Source organism: Lepus europaeus, chromosome 11 (genome assembly GCF_033115175.1).
Source record: "Lepus europaeus isolate LE1 chromosome 11, mLepTim1.pri, whole genome shotgun sequence".
In the NCBI taxonomy this organism is placed as follows: Eukaryota; Metazoa; Chordata; class Mammalia; order Lagomorpha; family Leporidae; genus Lepus; species Lepus europaeus.
The window spans coordinates 51983235-52003153 of NC_084837.1; the positions used below are offsets into that span (position 1 = coordinate 51983235).

At 45.5% G+C, this 19919-nt stretch overlaps 1 protein-coding gene across 1 annotated transcript in view; it reads right to left on the reverse strand.

Annotated features, from left to right (window-relative positions):
* The window catches only part of LOC133769997 (T cell receptor alpha chain MC.7.G5-like), a 316437-nt gene extending 298208 nt beyond the window's left edge, over positions 1-18229 (reverse strand). Inside the window, exons 1-2 of the mRNA XM_062205470.1 lie at positions 18181-18229; positions 17625-17929 (exon numbers count right to left, since the gene is read on the reverse strand). Coding sequence (XP_062061454.1) covers positions 17625-17929; positions 18181-18229 — 354 coding nt within the window. The remainder of the gene's footprint in view (positions 1-17624; positions 17930-18180) is intronic.
* Between the last annotated feature and the right edge of the window lie 1690 nt (positions 18230-19919).

The window sequence follows — 19919 nt, forward strand, 5'->3', positions numbered from 1 at the left end:
TTGTGTGTTTCCTTCTAGGCAGGGATGGTATTCGCAACTTTTAGGCTAATGTTTAAAAACCTGTTTGTGTTTGGAATGGACATCAGAACAGATGAGTTAGACTCCTCCTGGGGTCCCCTGCTGTGAGCAGCATGATGTGGGACGGACTCTGGATTTCAACCATGTTGGTTAAATGTGAGGAAATAAGATGGAACAAGAAAATTTTCTTTAAATTTCAATCTCCACTGCGCTTTCCCTCTTTGGTAGATTTTATAAGGATCCATCCAGGAAAGCTCCCCAAAGAGTGATTTATAAGAGAAAGGGAGAAAGAGAAGAAATTGCTTGCTTCTAAAACCTGGATATTTCAGAAACCAAGTCTGAAGAGACTCAATCAGATTTCTGGGTCCCCATTCCTGCCACTCAGTCCTATGATCTGACACAGCAGACCCATGTTTCGCTCTCTTATTCCTGTTGAATTTCCCAGGGCAGGGCTCCTTATGAACATGGGGGTGCAGTCACACACTTGGCTTTTGGAGTTCTCTGCCAACTTGCTACTGTAGCTGCTACTGTTCTTTCAGAGGTTTCTACTCCTGTGTGAAAGGAAATTTCACACTGAACTTGAGAAGGCCTAATGTAGTTTACTTACTTTCTTTTTTAAAAGATTATTTGAGGAGCAGAATTAGTGAGAGAGAGAGAGGGTGAGAGAGAGAGAGAGAGAGAGTCTCCCATCTACTGGTTCACTTTCCAAATGGCCACAGAGGCTGAAGCTGGGCTGGTGTGTAGCCAGGAGCCAGGTGCTTCTTCCAGGTCTCCCACATGGATGCAGCTGCTTTCTCAGGCACATTAGGAGGGAGCTGGATTAGAAGTGGAGCAGCCAGAACTGGAACTGGCACTGATTTTGGTTGCAGGTGCTACAGGCGGAGGCTGAACCTACTACGCCACAGCGCTGGACCCTGCAGTTTGCTTTCTTTTCCTTCTCTCCATGGATATTTCTGAAAGGAAGTGCTGAAGTACTTAATTTCAGTAGATTGTACAAACAAGAAGTAGAGTGGCCATGTAGGGAAATGGAGCCCTCTGTCTGGATTAGTGGGGCCACGTGGGTGTTTCCTGAGAGTGAGGACTTCAGTCCTATTGGGCGTGAACAGAGTTGCATCAGCCTTTCTGTGGATGGAATCTGGAGACTAAGTTTGCCCCTAACTTGCCAATTGAAATGTTAAGCAGTTGGAATGTGGTTTGCTAGATGAGTAATTGGAAGCTTTGATCTCCAAACTAGGAGTGGAAGTGCACTCAGACCAGCACTTTCTCCTTGCTTTCTCATCGTTTACTCTTTTTTTTTTTTTAAATTTTTTTTTATTTGACAGATAGTGAGAGAGACAGAGAGAAAGGTCTTCCTTCTGTTGGTTCACCCCTCAAATGGCCGCTATGGTCGGAGCTACGCCGATCCAAAGCCAGGAGCCAGGTGTTTCCTCCTGGTCTCCCACGTGGGCGCAGGCACCCAAGCACCTGGGCCATCTTCCACTGCCCTCCCGGGCCACAGCAGAGAGCTGGACTGGAAGAGGAGCAACCAGGACTAGAACCCGGCGCCCATATGGGATGCCAGTGCCACAGGCGGAGGATTAACCTAGTGAGCCACTGTTTGCTCTTACTTCGAAGTGATATGGAACTAATCAGGGAGATAGAATTTGGCTCATGAGCTGGATTCCACACCCCTTGCACCCTATGTGATCTCACCTGTATCCACCCACCTGTCAATCAGACTATGTAACCACTCCCCTTTTGGAAGTGAATAAGAGGCTGGAGTGTGCTGGGGGGTAGCATATTGCCACTGACCACTGTCCTCCTTCCCCTGTGCCCTCTCGCTTGTTATCTCTGGATGGTATGGAACTCCTCCTTTACTTTTTCTGACCCACTTTCCCTAAATAAAGCCCTCACGTTGCTGGGTATTTCTCTCACTTTCCAAATAGATCCAGAACTTTATCATGTTGCCTGTCTCATTTGGGCTGGTGCTCAGAATTCTTTTTTTTTTTTTTGTTTTGTTTTGTTTTGACAGGCAGAGTGGACAGTGAGAGAGAGAGAGAGAAAGGTCTTCCTTTTTTGCCATTGGTTCACCCTCCAATGGCCGCCGCGGTAGGCGCGCTGCGGCCGGCGCACTGCGCTGATCCGATGGCAGGAGCCAGGTGCTTCTCCTGGTCTCCCATGGGGTGCAGGGCTCAAGGACTTGGGCCATCCTCCACTGCACTCCCTGGCCACAGCAGAGAGCTGACCTGGAAGAGGGGCAACCGGGACAGGATCGGTGCCCCGACCGGGACTAGAACCCGGGGTGCCGGCGCCGCAAGGCGGAGGATTAGCCTATTGAGCCGCGGCGCCGGCCCAGAATTCTTACCTAAGAAATGGCAAGGCCCTGAAATATTAAATTTTGGTTTATGTTCTCTCATAACAAAAGTGTAACCAATGATACGATCAAGTCACACACTACTGATTGTTTTAAGTAAGTCCTCCTTTGGGAAAACACATTAATTGGAATACATTGTGTATTTAGTCAGTTAATCTTTCAACCAGCAAATACTTATTTATTGCCAAATATGATGATTTATTGGACACTGTGCATACACATATGTGTGTGATTGGGAGTGATGATGGTGATCTAATTTATGCTTCTATGTGCATAAATCACAATCTTTGTTCTGAGTACAGACATATGCAAACTTTCACACATAGTTAAGTAAAAGTGAAGGTCAATATTTTTAAACATTCAAAAAGTGGCTTGACAAGGCAGGGATAAAACCCTCAAAAGACCTGATTTATAATCTTATTTGCCCCTTCTGGCTTGCTCATGATAAAACAAAAATGCCAACCAAGGGGTGGGATAGGTATTACCTTGTTCTTTATCTCACATGGAAGAAGAATTTCCAACTGGACAAGGCAAAGAGAAAAGCAAGATGTATTTAAAAGCAAGATTTATTTAAATCAGAGACCTCCTGGTAGAGCGGCCAGGAGGGGGGCGCCAAGAGAGGCAAAATCTACAGGGCTGCTGGTGGTGGTGGGGTTTTTAAGCACAATTTTGGGGAGAAGAAAATGTCAGTGAGTACAAGGCTGAGATAAACCCATCAAGCACCTGGTTTGTAATCTTTTTACTCTGTCTGGCTTGCTCATGATAAAATAAAAGAGCCATCAGAAGGGTGGGATGCCTAATTTGTTTTACAGTAAACTGGCAGAGTCCTAGCATAAAGGCAAAGATAGTTCATGGTGAAGGACTTTGAGATGGAGTCAAATCTGGGACAGTAGGCCACTGTAGTGGTGCCAACACATCATGCCAAAGACCCAGGTGTGGATAGCCTCACTGCTGGCTAGTTATCCACCCCAGGGGTACACCAGACTGACTACTCAGCTGCACAGATGAAAGTATCCAGAAGATAATAGATGTAGTGAAGTGTTGCTATTGTTATTTAGCCTCATCTGATGCTCAATTATTTCCTCTTAATACCCAAATGTCTTCACAGGAAATGGAAGAATAAAGACCTACATGCAGTGAGCCAGCCATGACTGCTAGAGTTGAACTCTGAACTTCTTAACAGTCAATGTAATGAGGGAAAATAATCACTCCATGGTGATTACCTTGCCCAGGTGATAAAAACAATCGATTTGTGTAGGCTGGTATAAGTGTAGGTACAAATGACCCTTGCATTAAATCTTCAGAGAAATTTTTCTAATTATGTCTCAAAAGAAAACATGAGGTGATATGTAAACCATGTCCTCAATAAAGAACCTACAGTATGTACAGCAAGGACTCCTGTAGGATTGTTGTTTATATTATCCCTCCTGTAGGCCTGTTGCATCATAGCAAAGCACAGTTCCCTGAAGGAAAGAAAGTGGTGATGTACTGGATCAGTAGGACTCCTCCATGAAATAGTAGAGGTGAAGACTGATTTATAGCCCTGGAACAGTTTTATGGAACAGAATCTTCTGTGATGTCCAAGATTATATCTAATAGGAGAGGAAGGAATGGGGATTAAGTGAGTTGCAAGAATTTGGCCTGAAAGGATAGAAAAATACGTGTGTGTGTGTGTGTGTGTTTAGTATTGGTATTGCTTGAGTCATCTTTACATGAGTTCAGTTTTTTTTAACCCCCAAATATGATGAATATTGCAATGCCCGAGGGTTCTATGCAGTTTGGTGTCATTTCTCTACATCATAGTTTATTATCTCTCCTTTTTAAATTTTTTTTTATCTTTTTAAAGTTTTTTTTTAAATTAATATAGTCTTTTCTATGGTAAGGTGCTTGACTCTACTTTTCCTAAATCATACTCAGAGCTTGTTATGGATAACTTGTGGTTCATTTAATATATGTTGAACAGTGACGCCATGATCATCATAAAATCTTAAAAGTTCTCACATACTCACTGAGGGCTGTCATAATGTTTCTTACCTTATGCCTGAATGCTAATCAGACATAATGCTTTGATGCATTTTTCTAGGGCACTTTATTTTGTACCCGTTAGCTTGGTTTTGCCAGTGTTTCATGACTCCTTAAACGTTTATCCTCATTTTCTTTCATCATTCTTGTCATACTTATTTAGGCTTTAATTCTTTATCTTTAAGCAACTTTCCTTTGGCTCTCTCTTCCTTTAACTATCTTCATTAAATATTGATTGTTTTCTTGTGTTTTCTGAACTGCTTACTTCTTCAGACTGTTAGCAAACCCTTTTGGTTACCTCAACAACGAGTATTTTGAAACAAAATAAAATCTTCTCTTTGGCTCTTACTGCCTTTCAGTTCCCTTTCTTCCCATGTTTATGTCTTTTTGTTTTTAAGACATGTGAAAATGGACCATCATTCATAGCATGTGAGGATCTGCATGGGTTGATAAATAAAAGTTTCAGCTACAATAGACATGATCAAGATTATATCTAAATAGTTTATATGATTTAGAATGATTCTGTCAGGGCTGACGTTGTGACATAGTGGGTAAATAGGGGATTCCTGCAATGCTGGAATCCCATACAGGCACAGATTCATATCCTAGCTGCTCAGCTTACAATCCAGCTTCCTGCTAATGGCCTGGGAAAAGCAGAAGAAGATGGCTCAAGTACTTGGGCCCCTGCTATCCATGTGCCAGATCCAGATAAAGCTTCTGGCTCCTGGCTTCGGCCTGGACCAGCCCTGGCTGCTGTGGCCACCTGGGGAGTGAACCAGCAGATGAAACATATCTCTCTCTGTCTCTCTCTATCGCTCTGTAACTCTGATTTTTGGATAAATAAGTAAATCTGGAAAAAAGTGCGATTCTGTCATGATTTCTCTATATTTATTGCCTTTGAACTTTTACTGTTAGAATGTTGCAGCAGGCTAATCATAGCAAGTTGTATCAATCTGTATCTTCTTTTATTCTTCAGTTTCAGTTTATAAAACATAGAATTTAACACATCGTGCAACCAAGTTTACCATAAAGATTTGTTATTCATCCTTTCATCTACTGAACACATTGAAATGATCTTGAGTAACAGTCTATGCTGAATATCTGATCATCAGATCTATGTTTTTGTGAAATAATTTTACTTGTGGCTTCCTGCTTCGAGGTTGAAATGCAAATTTGAGTAATTTTAAAAAGTATTTAATGGAAATTAACATGTGAACTTATTACTGCTTTGATGGCAAGAGGAGATTGAAATAGATTAATAGTTTTGGGATCATCTGTTTTCTTTTTAAGTTTTTATCTATTTATTTACATTTATTTGAAAGGCAGAGAGAGAGAGAGAGAGAGAGACATAGTGAAAGAGATCTCATCCATGGACTCACTCCTCAAATGTCCACAACAGTCGGGCTGGATCAGGCAGAAACCAGGATCTCAGAACTCAATCTGGTCTCCCATGAGGGTAATAGAGACCCAACTAGTTGAGCCATAATCTGTCTTCCAAGGAGCACATTAGCTGGAAGTTGGAATCAAGGGCAGAGGTGGGTCTCAAGCATATATTAATCACTGCACCAAATGCCTGCCCCTCATCTGTTAATTTTGCCTACATATTATTTACTCTTCTTCTAACAGTATTGTGGCTTTGCCTTGTGGAACTACCTTTTCCCATGTCCCGCATCTGAACAACTTAGTCTAAGCAAAATCAGTACCAAGATGTTTTCTGAAATTATCGGGAAATAAGCTTACTCCTTCTGCAGGAGTTGCTAGGTTGGCAGTTACTATAGGCAAGATAATGGTCCCCCAGAGATGTCTGCCTTAGTGCATGTCGTCTGCTATAACAAAAATACCGTGTACTGGAGGGCTTCAGTAACAACAGTTTATTTCTCACAGCGCTGGAGGCTGTGATGCCAGCATACTCAGCAGTGTCAGAATCTAACAAGGGTCCTCTTCCTGTGTATAGGTGGACATCTGTCGTCGTCACCACCTTCTTCTTCTTCTTCTTCTTTTTTTTTTTTTTTGGACAGGCAGAGTGGACAGTGAGAGAGAGAGACAGAGAGAAAGGTCTTTCTTTACCGTTGGTTCACCCCCCAATGGCCACTTCGGCCGGTGGGCTGCGGCCGGCGCCCTTTGCTGATTCGAAGCCAGGAGCCAGGTGCTTCTCCTGGTCTCCCATGCGGATGCAGGGGCCCAAGCACTTGGGCCATCCTCCACTGCCTTCCCGGGCCATAGCAGAGAGCTGGACCGGAAGAGGAGCAACTGGAACAGAATCTGGCACCCCGACCAGGACTAGAACCTAGGGTGCTGGCACCGCAGGCGGAGGATTAGCCTATTGAGCCGTGGCGCCGGCCAGACATCTGTCTTCTTAAACATAACCTTCCATCACAGAATGGGCAAGGGAGCTCTCCTAGACCTTGTTACAATCCCATTCGTGAAGGTTCCACCAGCATAACCCAATCACCCTTGAAGGTCCTACCTCTTCATAGTAGTTAGGATTTCTGTATACAGATTAGGGGCACACAAACATTCAGTCTATAGCAATGTCCATGTCCTATCTCCAGAACTTGTGAACATGTTTCCTTACACGGCAAAAGGGATCTTGAAGATGTGATTAAATCAAGATTCTTGCCATGGGGGGATTATTCCGGAATACCTGGGTGATCTCAGTGTAATCACAAGGGTCGTTATATAAAAGGGCCATGAGCTAATGGCAGAAGCTGGAAAAAGCCCGAGGGTTTGGGTGCTGTTCCCTGGGGAGTTTCCAGATGAAATATGGTCCTACCAAAACCTTGATTTCAATTCATCGAGACTCTGGCCTCTAGAACCTGGAAACGGGCATCAGGGTTGTTTAAAGCACTGTGCTTGTGATAGCCTGGTACAGCAGCAGTAGGAAACCAACGCAGCACAGCACGACAGGAGTCTGAGGCTGCTGGTGAGTTTGCTATCCCTTTGGCCAGCGCCTGCTGCAGAGTAAAGGCGTTACAAAGAAGAGCCAAGGGGGAGAGACGTGCTATTGGTGACATTATCTGAGCATTTGGATGCAGTCCTTCCTGAGGCAGATAACCTGGATTTTTCCATTTTGTTAGCCAAACAATTTTTTCAGCTTTTTGCCCCAGTTACATTGATCTGGGTTTTTCTCTTCTTCATGTGCAGGTCTATATACTATCTTTTTAAAGATTTACTTATTTATTTGAAAGGCTATTTGAAAGACAGAATTACTTAATATATTCTAAACTGATCTTCTGTATATAAAGAGAATTGAAAATGAATCTTGATGTGAATGGAAGGGGAGAGGGAGTGGGAAAGGGGAGGGTTGCGGGTGGTAGGGAAGTTATGGGGGTGGGGGGGAGCCATTGTAATCCATAAGCTGTACTTTGGAAATTTATATTCATTAAATAAAAGTTAAAAAAAAAAGGATTACACAGAGAGAGGGAGAGTCAGAGACAGAAACAGAGACAGAGTTCTTCCACCTTCTGGTTCACTCCCTAAATGGTCGAAATAGCTGGAGCTGGGCAGCACCCAATGGGATGCTGACATCACAGGCGGCGGCTTGACCCTCTACACCACAGCACAGGCCCCTATATAATAGTATTTTAAAAATTGCATTTTTATTGTTTGGAAACAATTCTCTTGTCAGACTCACTCACAAAAGTTATTGATTGAGTAAAATTAAGGTATATTCCAAAGATGTAAAATTTTACAGCCATGGAAACTCATGCTAGAGGAGAACTGTTTATTTGTGTGAGAAAGTGTTTAGAATATATTAGTTTTTCACCAGAGGAAAAAAAAAATTGGAAACCAGAGTTCACATCAGGCTTAACTAGTTCAGCTGTGTGAGTGTCCTTCCAGCCTCTCCTGTGCCCGTCCAGGTGGGCAGCACAAAGGAGCTGCGCAGTAAGCGAGATGCACTGGGTGGGGCGGGTGGGGGGAGACATAGCAATAATGCTGCTGTTGTTTTTCCCATTTTATTTCTCTTTTCCCCTGAGAATAAGGGGGGGGGGAATCCTCATGATCCAGGTTTTTCCCACTTCCCCATGGCAGCTTGTTGGCCTCACCTGTAGATCTTGTTTTTCTGTGTGGTCACCTCCTCCCAGGCTGCCTCATCAGAATATTTACATATATATTTTAAACATTTATTTAAATATAAATGTTTACTGATCAGTACAACAGCACATGAAACCCTATTTGACAGTTGTTTGTGCTTTTTTTCTCATCTTCTTATGTTAAATGATGCATTAAGTAACTTTTTGTTTTTTGACAGGCAGAGTGGACAGTGAGAGAGAGAGAGACAGAGAGAAAGGTCTTCCTTTTGCCGTTGGTTCACCGGCCGCCACGGCTGGCACACTGCAGCGGGCACACCGCACTGATCCGAAGCCAGGAGCCAGGTGCTTCTCCTGGTCTCCCATGCGGGTGCAGGACCCAAGGACTTGGGCCATCCTCCACTGCCTTCCCAGGCCATAGCAGAGAGCTGGCCTGGAAGAGGGGCAACCGGGACAGAATCTGGCGCCCCGACCGGGACTTGAACCCGGTGTGCCAGCGCTGTTAGGCGGAGGATTAGCCTGTTGAGCCACGGTGCTGGCCCAATAAGTAACTTTCAGAAATGTAGGGTAGGCCGGCGCCGCGGCTCACTAGGCTAATCCTCCGCCTTGCGGCGCCGGCACACCGGGTTCTAGTCCCGGTCGGGGCACCGATCCTGTCCCGGTTGCCCCTCTTCCAGGCCAGCTCTCTGCTGTGTCCAGGGAGTGCAGTGGAGGATGGCCCAAGTGCTTGGGCCCTGCACCCCATGGGAGACCAGGAGAAGCACCTGGCTCCTGCCATCGGATCAGTGTGGTGCGCCTGCCGCAGCGCGCCATCCTCGGCGGCCATTGGAGGGTGAACCAATGGCAAAGGAAGACCTTTCTCTCTCTCTCTCTCTCTCTCTCTCTCTCTCTCACTGTCCACACTGCCTGCAAAAAAAAAAAGAAAGAAAAAAAAAAGAAAGAAAGAAATGCAGGGTGAACCCAAGCAGTCTGGAAGAATAGATGGGTCAGGAAACAGTGAGGTAGAATGATGTAGATGTTTGTATTGCTTTATGATTAGATAGAAATAAGATATTTAGATAGCCCAGGCTGGAAAGTAGAAGGTAGAGAAATTCCCCAATCTGGAAACCCAGAAAGAACAGATTTTTTTAAAAGAATTATTTTATTTATTTGAAAGGCAGAGTTGCAGAGAGAGAGAGAGAGAGAGAGAGAGAGAGAGAAATTCTTCATCTGCTAGTTCACTCCCCAAATGGCTGTAATGGCCAGAGCTGGGCTGATCTGAAGCCAGGAGCCAGAAACTCCGTGCAGGTATCCCACATGGGTGCAGGGGCCCAAGCACTTGGCCCATTCCTTGCTGCTTTCCCATGCACAATAGCAGGGAGCTGGGTCAGAAGTGGACTCAAATCAGCACACATGTGGGTAGCCCTGCAAGCTGCAGCTTTACCCACTATGCTGCAGTGCTGGCCCACAAAGAACAAATTTTTTTAAAAAAAGAATTATGTTATTTATTTGAAAGGCAGAGTTGCAGAGAGAGAGAGAGAGAGAGAGAGAGAGAGAGGAGAGAGAGATTTTCCATCCACTAGTTCACTCCCTAAATGACTGTAAGGGCCAGGGCTGGGCCAGATCAATGCCAGGAACCATTTATCTGGGTCTCCCACGTGAGTGGCAGGGCCCAAGCACTTGGGCCACATTTCACTGCTTTTCTCAGGCCATTAGAAGGGATCTGGATTAGTAATGGGTCGGCCGGGACTCGAATCGGTGCCCATATGGGATGCTGGCATTGCAGGCAGTATTTTAACCACAGTGTTGACTCCTGAACAGATTTTTGATTATTTGTCTAGATATTAAGTGAGGCTGTGGTGGGAAAAAAAGGATTTGTGAGGAAGGTAAGAAATTCAGTTTGGCTTAAGTTGACTCAGGTGACCATGGTGCACACAGACATATAGTAATGAGTGTAACAAATGAAAATTTACGATATGTTTCTAGAAGAATACAGCTTGAGGCCAGGCAGTGCACACTGCCAGACTGCAGTGACGCTTAGAATGGCTGCCCCATCCTCTCTAACACACAGGCTCATGAGGGTTAAATGAAATAACACATCTGAAGGGACTTTGGCCATTGCTGCACTTATTATTCTATTACTAGTTGGAGACTTACAGCTTGTAGTCATCTCTCTGTGTTCCTACAGCCAGAACAGGATTTTTTTTCCCTCCAGAAAACACAATGATTTCCTCTGAGTGTTCTTGTTACTCTGAACACTTCTGCCGACCTTTGCACAGGCACTGAGGTCTGAGGTTTTTGTAAGCCTCTCTCTGTTGCTCCTATCACTGTGAGTGAGGCAAAAGCACAGAGATACATCCCAGCATCCCCCAGCTGCGAGTCTGAGATCTTGAGACTGAAGGACTTGGATGCTTTCTGGAAGTTCACAGAGAAGCGATTCTGTGTGGCATTCTGTGGCTTGTAAGCTTCTTGGTGAATAATGAGAGCCAGCTCACCGCTGGGAGGCTGTTTGTACCAAAACAAATAGTAATTGCTGTCACTAGTGTCATACGTGCAGTCCAGGGTCGCTGTCTCTGCCTCCTGCACAGACATTTCTGGCTGTGTCTGAGTGACAGTCTGGGCCACGCTGGATCCTGTGGGAAAGAGGGGAGAAAGGACTCCACTGGATGATCACATCAGAGAGACAGACAGACAGACCCACAAGCTGGTTCTCAGACCTGGCCTTCTTTCCTCTTGATTCCAGCTTCAGAAAAAAATCCATCAGCTTTCTTGCCCTCAGTAGCTGGGTCCAAGAGTTTAGATCCCTGTTGTGTTAATCTTTCTTGCCTCTCCCCAATCCTATTGATTCTAGCGAAAGTTCCTAAGTGTGCTTTCCTTACCAAGACAGGTGGAGAGGGAGAGCAGGAGAGCCCACAGTGAGCTGGGGTGCGCCATGCTGCCTCCTGCAGGGTGATAAACCTCCTGACCTGACCTGAACCGCGGGTGTCAGCTGTCTTCGTGGTGTCACTGCTCAGAACAGGAAATGGCTCGTCAGGTGGGGTGTTGATCATATCTCACTTAGACAAGCCCATCAAAACTTTTTGTCATTTGCTTCAGAGAACATGAGTTTGGCTATAGTATTAAATAAAAAGGATGTTAGGAGTGGGTGTTTGGCACAAGGGTTAAGTTGCTGCTGGAGACGCCTGCATGCCGTATCCGAGTACCTGTTTGGGTCCTGGCCCCTGGGCTTCCAATCTTGCTTTCTGTAATGTGCACCCTGGGGACAGCAGGTGGTGGCTCAAGTCCTTGGGTCCCTGACAACCTACATGAGTGACCTGAACTGAGCTTTGGGTTCCTGGCTTCAGTCCAGTGCTGGCTGTTGCAGCCATTTGCGGAAATGGAAGATCTCTCTTTATTCCTCTCTCTCTCTCTCTCTCTCTCTCTCATAAAATGAAAATAAGTAAATAAAAATTTTACAATAGGTTAAGAAATATGGTAATAAAAAATTATGTTGTCAGAACTGTAATTCGTTCTGGGATACAGATGAAGAGAAGGAGATGGGAAATTTGTTAAAATTACAGAGAGAGAAAGAGAGAGATCTTCCATCCCCTGATCTTGAGGTTGGGCCAAGATGAAGCCAGGAGGGAAAGCAGTAGAAGATGGCCCAAGTCCTTGGGCCCCTGCACTCTCGTGGGAGACCCAGAAGAAGCTCCTGGCTCCTGGCTTCAGATCGGCACAGCTCCGGCCATTGCGGCCAGTTGGGGAGTGAACCATCGGATGGAAGATCTCTCTCTCTCTCACACTCTGCCTCTCCCCTCTCTGTATAACTCTGACTTTCAAATAAATAAATAAATCTTTAAAAAAGAAGAAGAAGAAAATGAAGCCAGGAGCCTGTAACTCAACCCAGGCCTCTCACATTAGTGGCAGGAACCCAAGTACTTGAGCCATCACCTGCTGCCACCCAAGATATGTGCAGGAAACTAGAATCAGGCACTCCAGTGAGGGAGGTGCGCAGTCAAAGGAGCATATTAATCAATTGGCTGCCCCGATACATTGTTTTCATAAAGACACAATTTGGAGAGGAGAGTGAGACAGGTGGCAAAAGTATTTGAGTGGCTGTGTGTCCTTTGTATGCTTTCTTCCTCTGCGTTCCTTTTCCTCCCCCACTTCTCTCTCTCCCCACCAATATCATAAAGTGGTCTCTGGGTTGTGATAATGAAGGTATTAGTTATAGTATTTGACAAATATTGCACAACTCTTTTAATCGTTTTAAGAAATGATGAAAAATAATGATGTCAGTGACGACGCTCAGATGGTCCTGAGAAAATTGGCATCAAGACTGTGGTGTCTAAATGCATCGTTATTTGCTGAAGCGTCGTTTCTTCTTGTAAAGAATACCTGCGTGGGGCTGCGGAGCTCTGCGGTAGTGTGGCAAGCGTTCCTGTAAAGGCTTTTGGGCACTTCTGTTAATGACTTTGTGAAAGGAGAATCGGAACCATCAACATAAAAATTCAGTTGAGAACATTCTGTGTGGTGTGTCTGGCAGCTTCTCACCGGCATCTCATTTTCCTTCGTGCACTCATTCTGCCGAGAGAGAGGAAAGGTCAGGAGCGACAGGCCTCGTGTGATAGAAGAGGCAGCTGCACGAAGGCGAGAACTCACAGGGAAGGAATCACTGCTCTCGTTTGCATCAATTTTCTCGCCTCTGGAAGTCAGGTCAGCGAATTCTAGACAGGACCATCGCTGCGGTCCCTAAAGTGTTTACACAAACTTTTGTATAGACTTTTCTCCCCTGTAAAACAGAGCCGAAGATTCGATGCGAAGCTGCTGCACCGCATGGCGTGTTGGCCTTCCCCTCCTGTCCTGTTTATTATTTCAGCTGGGAAGACGTGAGAAACGGGACGTTTAGCCGTAGATGTTCTCGGCTCCAGGGGACGTCTTACCGAGTTGCTTCAGTGGCGGAGTGCGCTTGCTCTCCTTTATTCCGTCATTAGATTTCTGCCACCCCTACTGCTTTCTGGACAAAGGCACAGGATTGGTAACCGTGCTGATACTTTATAATTGTCCTTTCGCCTCTCCAGTTCGTAGGAAACTCTAGGTGACTGCACTGCCTCCCTCCTCCACCTCAGCCCTGCTGAACGCTGGGTTCACTACCGAGGGTCTCGGAAGTAGAGCTTTTCTGCCTCTTTCCTGGACTCACTGTGCCTGTCACGCTGACTGGAGACCTCAAGCCAGAGGGTCCATCTTCCAGCCTGGATCTTTTCCTGGTCCTCCGGACCCAGACAAACTTTTGCATCTTTTTTTATTTTATTTTTTTATTTTTGACAGGCAGAGTGGACAGTGAGAGAGAGACAGAGAGAAAGGTCTTCCTTTTTGCCGTTGGTTCACCCTCCAATGGCCGCCGCGGTAGGTGCGCTGCGGCCGGCGCACCGCGCTGATCTGATGGCAGGAGCCAGGTACTTATCCTGGTCTCCCATGGGGTGCAGGGCCCAAGCACTTGGGCCATCCTCCACTGCACTCTCTGGCCACAGCAGAGAGCTGGCCTGGAAGAGGGGCAACCGGGACAGGATCGGTGCCCCGACCGGGACTAGAACCCGGTGTGCCGGCGCCGCAAGGCAGAGGATTAGCCTAGTGAGCCGTGGCGCCAGCCAAACTTTTGTATCTTATACTCAGCATTCAGTCAGTTCCCAGCTTCCACAGATAGTCATCAAGTTGTTGAACTCTGAAGAGGCAATAAAGTGAAACAGCCTCTAAGCTGACGAACATGAGGGTGGGAGTGGGCAGACAGGAGAAATTCCAGCCCACTGTCTTGGGATAGCAATGCTACCTGTCCCCTCTGTCGCTGTTAGACTACAAAAAGCAAAAACCAGGGGGAAGTATATGGGTAGCACATGCCTACTGCCGTGTTCTGATAGGAGGACTCTTTATTTCATTTATTTGCTTTATTTATTTGAAAGGCAGAGTTACACACATACACACACACACACACAGAGAGAGAGAGAGAGAGAGAGAGAGAGAGATTCCATCTGTTGGTTCACTCCCTCAATGGCCGCAACAGCTAGGGCTGGACCAGGTTGAAACCAGGAGCCAGAAATTCCATCTGGGTCTCCCACATGAGTGTCAGGGACCCAAGCAAGTGGGACATTCTCTGTCGTCTTTCCAGGTGCATTAGCAGGAAGCTGGATCAGAAGCAGAGCAGCCAGGACTCAAGCCAGCCTCAGATATGGGATGCTGGCCTCACAATTGGTGGCTTAACCTGCAGAACCACAACACCAGCCCCACTACTCCTCTTATTTGGGTTTTCACTGAGTAACACTGAGGATCCCAGCCCTAACCACTCAGACACCTTGTATTTACAGTTCTCATGGCTCTCAGTGCCTTATCTAAAAATACACTGAACAAAAACTAAAGTCTTTTAAAAAAAGGTTTTCTTTGATTCATTATATTGATTTACAGTTTTATTTTGTTGGCAGGGTCATGGGGATTGTTAGTAACCCCTAGTGGGTGTCCTGATACAGGGTGTGGGGCCTGGTGCATGTGGGCACATTCTGGGGAACATGCGTTCTCTGCGATGCTGAGGCTGTCGGCTGAGTCTCTTGCTTGGGTGGTCTTGACACTCGAGGAGCCAGTGGAGCCAGTGGAGCTGGTGCTTCGGCCCCGAGGAAGCCGGCTAATCCTCCCTGGGTCTACGGTGTCCTGGCAAGAACAAGAACAGCCACAAAGGCACCAGGTTTATTCTACATCCTTTTCATCCTGTACCTGTGTATCTAATAGTGTTCAAATAATTATGCCAGATAACAAAATTCTTTCCTTCTTGGATGATCAGTTCGGAAGGACTTGCTTCTTTCTTCATTTGACAGCTAATTGGCTTCAGAAGTTACTGTTAAAAGGTGAGTTAGAAATTCATTTCCTCTTCCAGTCCCTTCTGTGAAAGATAGGAGACCAGATCTCAGAACATTTTGGGTTCCCTGGGTTCCTGATGACATGAATTCTTTCAGCTCATATTCAGATCACAAGGGTGGCACTCAAGAAGCTCATCCGTGGTTTTCCAAACTCATGCAAGGTTAGATTCTGAAATGAACATATGAACATATGTTCTCATCCTCTTGTATGTATGGCAGATTTTTCAGCCTAAGACTGGATCTGCAAATAAATGCTATTAATGAGAGCAAGCAGTGCCCTCTTCAGGTCAAAGAGTGCATTACTGAGGCAGCTCCTGGGATCGATTTTTCTGCGCAGAAAGTGCATTTACCCTCTGTGTCTTCCTGACCTGTGGTATTTAAAAGCAGTGGTGGTGATTCCCCTACACCTGGGGCTGTGCTTGCCCAGGAGCTAAGGAAACTCTGAGGCATTGGAGAAGCCCCTGACATAGAAAGCAAAAAAAAAAAAATACAAAGTACATGTTTAATGATGGATGTTATTGACTTGCAGTGAGTCTGAGCTCCCCAAGAATTGTCCACCATGGCTATGGCTTAAATCAGAGACAGGCATTTACGGGACAACAAGGCACATGAGAGATTTTTATAGCCCTTCCTTTGTGCTATTCAGATGCACCTTTGCCTTATATTGTTTCCACTGTGCCACTGAGTCTTTAAGGTTGTGGGTGGCTTTAGTTTCTTTAAAACACAATATAGGAAGCATGCCTGGCACGAGCTTCAATCTCCACTTTTCTAACTGGCACTAAGGCTATAACTGATACTCATCTCCTCCCACTCCACTCCACTTTCCAGATTTCCCTACTCTTGGGGAAGCCCCTCAGTGGGCTTCCGTCACTGGCCTGGTGGATTGACCCAGATCTTCCTTGATGAAGGCTGTCAGTTCTGAACCACTTTGCTCTTTCAGTATGCACAGGAAGACTGGGAAGCACTTCAGTTCCAGACATCTTTCTCCTTGCCCTCATGGTGCCCTAACAACCTGATGCAGCAGGATCAGCAGGGTCAGTTGCCCCTCCCAGTCAAATGATGCCCCTTTGCCTGGTGGATCACTGGCAGAAGGATTTCAAGGTGACCTTGGTGACAGCTACAGCTTCAGGTTCAGTAGAACTCTTCCTGAATTCCCAGTGGAAGAATTGCTTCTCTGGGAACTGACACCGTAAGTCCAGAAGAGCCTACAGTTAAGGAAAAGAAAACATGAATTCTGAAAACTGGTTCCAGGGAGTGGTATGAGAAGACTCCGCTTCAATTTCTTAGTTTCCAAACTTAGGCCACAGTACCATGTATCAGTCAGTGGTTAACAAATGCTATAGCTTCCTGGAAGATAGCATTACAGCTGCAGAGTGTTGCTCTTGAGCTGGCTCCTTTCCTGGGCCTTTAGAAAGACATTCTAAAGTATTCCTTCATTCTTCTGGTCATCTGATATAGGTACCGTGGACACAGGTCATTTTTAAATCCCTGGTAGACCCAGTGGATCCCCTACCTAGTGATGCTCCCAATGTCATATCTGTTGTGTTCTAAGATGGTACTTTGGGGAGGGTGTTTGACCCAGTAAATGAGACGATGGTTGGGATGCCTGCATCCCATATTGCAGTGCCTGGGTTCCATATCCGCCTCCTGTTCCTGACTCCAGCTTCCTGGTGTTAATGGTAATCACCCTAGTAGTTGCATTCCTGATACCTACATGGGACACCTGGATTATGATCCTGGCTCCTTCCTGGTTTCAGCCTGGCCCAGCCCCAGCTGTTGTGAGTATTTGGGGGTACAAACCAGTGGGTGAGCCCTCGCTCTGTCTCTATTTCTGTCTGTCTCTGCCATGCAAATGAAATAAGTTAATCACACACACACACACACATTTTTAAAAAATAGTCACTTGTTCTTAGGAGATGCAATTTTGGACATGAATGGAAAATCAAAAGAATAAACAGCAATTGACAAAGTATAAATTTAAGATTCCTGGAGGTAAGAGTTCACAGGGAAAATTGTAAAGATTGTAAAGACAGAAAAAATTCATAGGATGTCTGTCCTATAGCAAGTATTGTACAAAACTCTGAGGGTCAAATGCAGTCCTGCCTGTAAAGGTACTTTGTTAAAGTGGAAAGCCCTGGGCCTGCCCTTTGTATCACTGTTACATTGAGGGTTTAAGCCTGCAGACATCCGTCTGTCTGTGTAGAAACACTAGTCAGAGAAGAGGAACTTGTATTTCAAGAGAAGTCCATGATTCTGTTGCCACTCCCTCCAATCCACTACTCACTACTGTGGGGGCAAAGTCTGAGGTTTCTGTGTGACTCTCTATGTCACCTGTCTCACTGTGAGCTCCTGTAGCGCACAGAGATACATCCCAGCATCCCCCAGCTGCGAGTCTGAGATCTTGAGACTGAAGGACTTGGATGCTTTCTGGAAGTTCACAGAGAAGCGATTCTGTGTGGCATTCTGTGGCTTGTAAGCTTCTTGGTGAATAATGAGAGCCAGCTCACCGCTGGGAGGCTGTTTGTACCAAAACAAATAGTAATTGCTGTCACTAGTGTCATACGTGCAGTCCAGGGTCGCTGTCTCTGCCTCCTGCACAGACATTTCTGGCTGTGTCTGAGTGACAGTCTGGGCCACGCTGGATCCTGTGGGAAAGAGGGGAGAAGAGAATCCATTGGGGGATCATCATGTAGGAGAAACAGACCCACATACTGGTTCCCATTCCTGCCTTGCTTTCCTGTTCTTGGTCCAAGTCCCAGGTAGCATATAGCAACTTTCTGTCTCTTGATAGCTGGAATCTTAAATGGTAACACAGCTTCTGTACTGTTCATCTTCTCTCTTGCTTCACAGTCCCCAACGAGATACCATTACACATAAAGTCCTACACATTCCTTACCAAGACAGGTGGAGATGGCCACTGCCCACAGCAGGCTGGCAAGTTTCATGCTGACAGCTCTCCCTGCAGGGTGCAAAGCTCCTGCTCAGACTGGGCTCCTCCTCTGTGTCTGGTGAGGATTCTTCTTCTAAGCAGGAAGTGCTGTGGCAGGTGGGCGGGGGGTTATGTCTCACGAAGAAAGGTTTTCCAAAACTTTGGGTGTCTTGTTCAGAGACACCTTTGGTTATAATCTCACGTGAAAATGAAAAATGGCTTCTGGGTTCTTTTTGGTCTTAGATGAAAATAAAGGGGAAATATAACTGCTAAATTAATTTTTGATAAATTCTAATGTTGGAGGAAAGACTGGGATCTGGATTAGTAGACAAAACTGATAGGGTCTCATTTGTAACAGTGGCAGTCCCTGTCTATGTTCCTCTTCATTAAAAAAAAATGATAGGGGTTGGCATTGTGGCACAGCTGGGTTAGTCATTGCTTGTGATGCTGGCATCCCATGTGGGTGCTGGTTCATGTCCTGCCACTCCTCTTCTGAGTCAGCTCCCTACTAATGTGCCTGCGAAAGCAGCAGAAGATGACCCAAGTGCTAGGGCCTCTGCACTCAAGTGGCAGCCCTGGATTAAGCTCCTAGCTCCCAGCTTCAGGCTGGTCCAGACCTGGTCATTGTGGCCATTTGGGGGTGTGAACCAATGGATGGAAGATATCTCTTCCTGTTTCTCCCATCTCTCTGTATAACTCTGTCTTTCAAATTAAAAAAAAGAAATGATAAAGAAATGAACAATAATTAAATATAATGAAATTTTGAACAATTAATTTCCTATTTTTTTTAAAAAAAGACATGACAAAGAAAACATAATGAAGTTGTAAGTGATAAGAATATACCTGTTGGGGCTGGCATGGTGGCATAGCAGGTAAAGCTGTCTGTGATACCAGAATCCCATATAGGATCCAGTACAAGTTCCAGCTGCTCCACTTCCAATCCAGTTCCCTGCTGATGGCCTGGGAAAGCAGTGGAAGATGGCCCAAGTACTTCAGCCCTTAATTCATGTGGGAGACGCAGAAGAAGCTCCTGGCTCTTGGCTTCAGCCGAACTCAGCCCCGGCCAATGTGTCCATCTGGGAGTGAACCAGCAGATGGAAGATCTCTCTCTCAACTCCGACTTTCAAATAAATAAAATAAATCATTTTTAAAAAGAATACACCTGTTATATTAGCGTATTTGATTTTTTATATTTTTCCAGTATCTCAAAATAAACAAAAAAAGGTACATCCTGGAGACTGGAAAGAGCACTAATTAATTTGGAGATAAGCAGAAGCACAACATAATGTCTAATTATGTTTGTGCTTTCCACGCATACTTTAAAAAGACCTAGTTTGTCTTGAATTAAGATGCTATGAAATAACTTGCAGAAGTTCTTATCAGTGCTAAATTCCCTCGAACAATTTAGTTCAGTTTATATTTAAGAGTTGCTTTCATCACTCTCCTTTCATTTTGACAAAATATTGTGAACAAAAAACTTTCTCAAAACACTACCATGATTCATTAGAAATTTGCATTTCTGATTGGGGCTGGGGGCTGGGTAATTCTGGAATTGGAGTCTGCACCAGCGGATGCCCTTGCTGTGCTCTGAACCTGCCTGGGCTGTAAAGCTAATCTCCTAATTCAAATGTTAATGGCCTTTGGGATGCTGGTGGGGGGAGGGGGCTTAGGGAGGTGATGAGAGTCTAAGAGGTCATGAGGCTGGG